Genomic DNA, 4,858 nt, shown 5'->3' with positions numbered 1-4,858 from the left:
TCCCGGCCTTTCCGATCCCTGCCCTTCCTGCGCTGGGTGCCCCGCTACCCAGTCAAGGAGTGGCTCCCTGGGGACATCACCTCGGGCTTCAGCGTGGGCATCATGCACCTGCCCCAGGGTGAGTGATTCCATGCCCAGGCTGCTGGGGGCTCCCCGCAGACAGGGGGCCAGGGCTTGACCATCCATGACATTTCTCCCTGCTCTCCCATGTCCAGGCCTCGCCTATGCACTGCTTGCCGGGCTGCCACCCGTCACCGGTCTCTATTCCTCCTTTTACCCCGTCTTCCTCTATTTCTTCTTCGGGACGTCCAGGCACAACTCCGTGGGTGAGCTGAGGGACCACGTGCTCCCATGGGGATGGTGGGGAGGAAGTGAGGATGAGGGGGACAAGCCTTCATCCACAGCACAGCATTGCCACATCCACGGTTGGGGGGGAACCTTTCTTGCTTTTAATTTGCCCCACCAAGAAGGTGGTTGGCCATACCAGAGCCAAAGCACAGAAGCTGCACTTTGAGCCCAGCCCAAGGGCACAGGTGCCTGCAGGCCTCAGAGAGGTCCTGGTGCTGACCTTGGGCTCCTTGCCCATGCCCTGCCTGTCCCCAGGCCCCTTTGCTGTCATCTCTGTCATGATCGGGAGCGTGACAGACTCCCTGGTGCCCAGCGAGAACTTCCTGGAGTCCGTCAATGGCACCAACGTGACGGTCAATGAGGAACGGCGCGATGCTGCCAGGGTGGAGCTGGTGGCCACTATCACTGTCCTGACGGGTATCTTCCAGGTGAGGGGGCCAGGGAAGGGATCTGGGCAGTGAACAGGGGACTGTGGTGATCCATGGCTGCGAGCTGTGTGGCGCTCCTCCTGCCACCTCTCCTTCCAGGTGGCCCTGGGCCTCCTGCAGTTTGGTTTCGTGGTGACCTATCTCTCGGACCCGCTGGTGCGCGGCTACACCACTGCTGCCTCCGTGCATGTCCTCGTCTCCCAGCTCAAGAATGTCTTTGGGGTCTCCCTGGGTGAGCACGCAGGGCCGCTCTCAATGTTCATGGTGAGTGGGAGTTTGCTGCTACCCTAGGACCCCTGGACACTCACCTGTGGGACACACAGAGGCCCCCAAAAACCTGCCATGGAGGCATCTGCTTTCCTGAGCCTATTCCCACCTCCTGTGTCCTCTAGACCTTCATTGAGATCTGCCAGAAGCTGCCACAAACCAACGTGGGCACCCTGGTGACAGCCATCATTGCCATGGTGGCCATCTTCATCGTGAAAGAGCTCAACCACAAGTTTGCCGCCAAGCTGCCCATGCCCATCCCTATTGAGCTTGTCACGGTACCCAGAACTGCCCCAGCTCCCTGTGGGGATGCAGCCACGGGTGGCCCTATCCCCTCCGGGATGGGGTGCCTTGGCGAGTGCAGCTCCAGGGCATGCGTCCCGCCCTCCTCCACTACAGTCCCTGCACAGGAAGGCCCTGCCTCACTCCAGCCATTCTCCCCCAGATCATCATCTCCACCGGCATCTCCTACGCCGTCAACCTGAACGCCAAGTTTGGCATCTCCGTAGTGGGCAACATCCCCAGCGGGTGAGCAGGGCCAGGCGGTGAGGGTGGCTACACCAGGGCACCATGCCACCCATGGGAGGCTGCTTCTGAGCCCCATCTCCCTCTCTTGGCTGTAGGTTGAAGGCACCCGTGGTCCCTAACATCAACTACTTTGGGCAGGTGGTAGGCAACGCCTTCGCCATTGCCGTGGTGGGCTATGCCATCTGCATCTCCCTGGGCAAGATCTTTGCCCTGAAGCATGGCTACAAAGTGGACAGCAACCAGGTGATGCTCCAACATGCAGGGCCCCTTCTCTGGGTTAAAACCAAGCTTGTATTTCTTGCAGCTGGGGGAAGGCATCGTGCTCCCCAACTGCCGCTCTGTCCCTGCAGGAGCTGATCGCACTGGGCCTCTGCAACTTCCTGGGAGGCTTCTTCCAGTGTTTCGCCATCAGCTGCTCCATGTCGCGGAGCCTGGTGCAGGAGAGCACAGGGGGCAACAGCCAGGTGGGTCTGGGCAGCACTGCCTCCCTCTGTGGGGCTGGACCGGGGGCAAGGAGCACAGCAAGCGGTGCAGGGGTCACTTCTCACCTCCTGCTCTCCTTCCCCTTAGGTAGCTGGTGTCATCTCATCCCTGGTCATCCTGGTGACCATCGTGAAGATTGGAGAGCTCTTCCGGGACCTGCCCAAGGTACATCTGGTCCCACAGCCTCCATGCCATGTCCCACCCCTGTGCCCATCCCATGGCAAGGTGGAAGAGTCAAGGCCCCCCCACAGACCTGCCCTTAGGATCCTCATAGCTGCAGGGACTTCTCTCCTAGGCCATCTTGGCTGCCATCATCATTGTCAACCTCAAGGGCATGTTCAAGCAGTTTGATGACATCCGCGTACTTTGGAAGTCCAACCGGGTGGACCTGGTAAGGTGCTGACCATCCCGGGGGCTTTGCTCTTGTTCCTGGAGAGGGTTTCTCCACCCTCCCCGAGGCTTGCGGGTGCCAGCAAGGAGGCCATGCCACAGCTGACTGTGTTCCCCCTCCAGATGGTCTGGATTGTGACATTTGTGGCCACCCTTGTGCTGAACTTGGACATTGGCCTTGGGGCCTCAGTGGCCTTTGGGCTGCTCACTGTCATCTTCCGCACCCAGCTGTGAGTACGCTGGGGCTGGGGCTGGGGCTGCATCCCGAGCAGAAGCCCATGGTGACCTCAGCCCCTTGCTCTGCTCCCCACAGCCCCCACTACTCCATCCTGGGGCGCATCTCCGACACTGATGTCTACAGGGACGTGGCTGAATACCAGATGGTAACAGCACCAGGGGGTGGGAGAAGAGCCTCCTGCAATGGGGGCAGTTCAAATCACCCACTGGGGCTGTTTGCTGGGGAACGGAGTGGGGGACATTTTGGGGGAGGGAGGGAAGGGGAGCAGGGGCCTCTGTCCCTGGGGTAGCACGCTCCCCATCTGCCCCCAGGCACAGGAGGTCCCTGGTGTGAAAATTTTCCGCTCCTCCTCCACCCTCTATTTTGCCAATGTGGAGCTGTACGCTGAGGCCCTGAAGAAGAAGGTAGGAGAGCTGCCAGCCCCCCTGGTGCTCCCTGTGCCCCCCGCCTGCTGGCACCAGGGTGGAAGCGGGGCACCCAGAGACATGGAGCAGCATTATTTTGCAGAGTGGCATCAACGTGGACCGCCTGATCGAGAAGAAGAAGAAGGCCCTCAAGAAGCTGAAGAAACAGCAGAAGAAAGCAGAGAAGGAGAAGGCAAAGAGGAAAAAGGTGCTTCCCTGCCGTGGGGGACCTCTCCAGTGCCAGCCCACACTGTCTCCCTGCCTGGCCCTTGCCCTCCTGCCCGTGCATTTGCTGGGCTTGGTGGCCCAGGGGGGCCCCCCATTTTCTGGGGCCACTGGGTGAGAAGAGGCACTGGGGCAGAGCCGGACCATGGCATCACACCCAAGGTCGTTGGGGGAAGCCAGGATGTTAATCATTAGGTGGTGGAGCCAGTGAGTCATTAGCCATTTGGTGAGTTAATCAGAATTAAGAGTGAGAGCAAAGGCTGACCTGGTGCCAGCTAATGAGCCCTGCTCTGGAGAGGATCACTGGGGAGGGGGGTGGGTCCCGGTGCATCTGGAAAGAGCCCAAAGGTGGGCGAAGGTGTGAGTGAGGCACCCACTCCCCATGCCCTAATGCAGGCAAAGAGCCTTGCCCGGCCCCACTGCACTACATGGCAAGCCTGGTGGGAGGTATGCTGCCTGGCCAGCGGAGCCAGGAGTGCTGTGAGTCCCCGTGCAGTGACGCCGGGTCTCCTTCCCTCCCCCAGGATGCAGAGGACAGTCTTAATGGTCCAGGCGTGGCGGTGATCGAGCTGAGTGGGGCAGATGGCAGCCCACCCCCCCCCCCCACCCTGCGCACCCTAGGGCTGCCCCAGCCCGGCTTCCATGCTGTTGTCTTGGACTTCGGCCCTGTCAACTTTGTGGACACCGTCTCCATCAAGATCCTGAAGAATGTAAGGGGCAGGGGGAGGAGGGCTGGCAGCCTTGCCGAGGGTGTCCCCAGGGCCCTGCAGGGTGGCCTGGTGGCTGCTGCCCATCTCTCTTTCCCGGTGAGACATGTTTTCTGCCATTTGCAGATCTTCAGGGACTTCCATGAGATAGAAGTGGATGTCTTCATTGCCGGCTGCCCGGGTGAGGAGGCTCTGCAGAGCCATCAGCCCCTGCTGGGCATGCTTACCCCTTCAGGACACAGCTGCTGGCCAGGGGCTCCTCCACGGTGCCACCATCCCCAGGGTTTCCCCAGGGGACAGGCACTGCAGGTTGTCTCAGGGATCCAGTCTGAGCCCCACAACCCCTGGCAAGGCAGCTGGATCCTCAGTGATGGCCCCAGTCCCCCTGCAGTGCAGGGAGAAGGAGGCTGCTCTGGGTGGGGGGCGCTGGGCTCGCCTGGGTGCCATAGCTTCGGATGTTTCTCCCTCCACGCAGTGCCCGTCCTCACCCAGCTGGAGCGGGGCAACTTCTTCAGCTCAACCATCACCAAGCACTGCTTCTTCCCCACGGTGCACGACGCCATAGTCCACATCAGCACGGAGCAGCGCCAGGCCTCGGTAAGGACCCAGCCTCGCTGTCCCCATCGCTGTGACAGAGCGGGAGCAGCCGAGCCAACCCCTCCCCGTCTGTCTCCCTTAGGCGGACCTCAGCACCAGAATGTAGCCCCCTGAGAGGAAGACATCTCCCGGAGGAGCTGGGCAGGCGAGGGGGCCTTCGCCACCCCAATGGCACCAACTCACCCGCCCCGGGGGCCGAAGGCCTTGTACCCCGCCAGCCCCTCCGGGCTCTGACGGCTGCGG

The 4,858-nt window shown here is 61.5% G+C and overlaps 1 protein-coding gene across 1 annotated transcript in view; it reads left to right on the top strand.

The window, feature by feature from the left end:
• The window catches only part of SLC26A6 (solute carrier family 26 member 6), a 5,176-nt gene extending 455 nt beyond the window's left edge, over window positions 1-4,721 (top strand). Inside the window, 18 exon segments of the mRNA XM_035894655.1 lie at window positions 6-118; window positions 216-326; window positions 604-776; window positions 876-1,040; window positions 1,169-1,321; window positions 1,489-1,571; window positions 1,667-1,814; window positions 1,922-2,035; window positions 2,142-2,219; window positions 2,350-2,445; window positions 2,568-2,674; window positions 2,758-2,827; window positions 2,994-3,086; window positions 3,190-3,294; window positions 3,836-4,021; window positions 4,145-4,199; window positions 4,494-4,615; window positions 4,698-4,721. Coding sequence (XP_035750548.1) covers window positions 6-118; window positions 216-326; window positions 604-776; window positions 876-1,040; window positions 1,169-1,321; window positions 1,489-1,571; window positions 1,667-1,814; window positions 1,922-2,035; window positions 2,142-2,219; window positions 2,350-2,445; window positions 2,568-2,674; window positions 2,758-2,827; window positions 2,994-3,086; window positions 3,190-3,294; window positions 3,836-4,021; window positions 4,145-4,199; window positions 4,494-4,615; window positions 4,698-4,721 — 1,996 coding nt within the window.
• The last annotated feature ends 137 nt before the right edge of the window (window positions 4,722-4,858 follow it).

The sequence above is a fragment of the Egretta garzetta genome, unplaced genomic scaffold, assembly GCF_000687185.1.
Source record: "Egretta garzetta isolate BGI_Z169 unplaced genomic scaffold, ASM68718v1 scaffold215, whole genome shotgun sequence".
Lineage (NCBI taxonomy): Eukaryota > Metazoa > Chordata > Aves > Pelecaniformes > Ardeidae > Egretta > Egretta garzetta.
The sequence above is the reverse complement of the archived record's forward strand: the minus strand, read 5'-3'. Positions and strand labels throughout refer to the sequence as shown.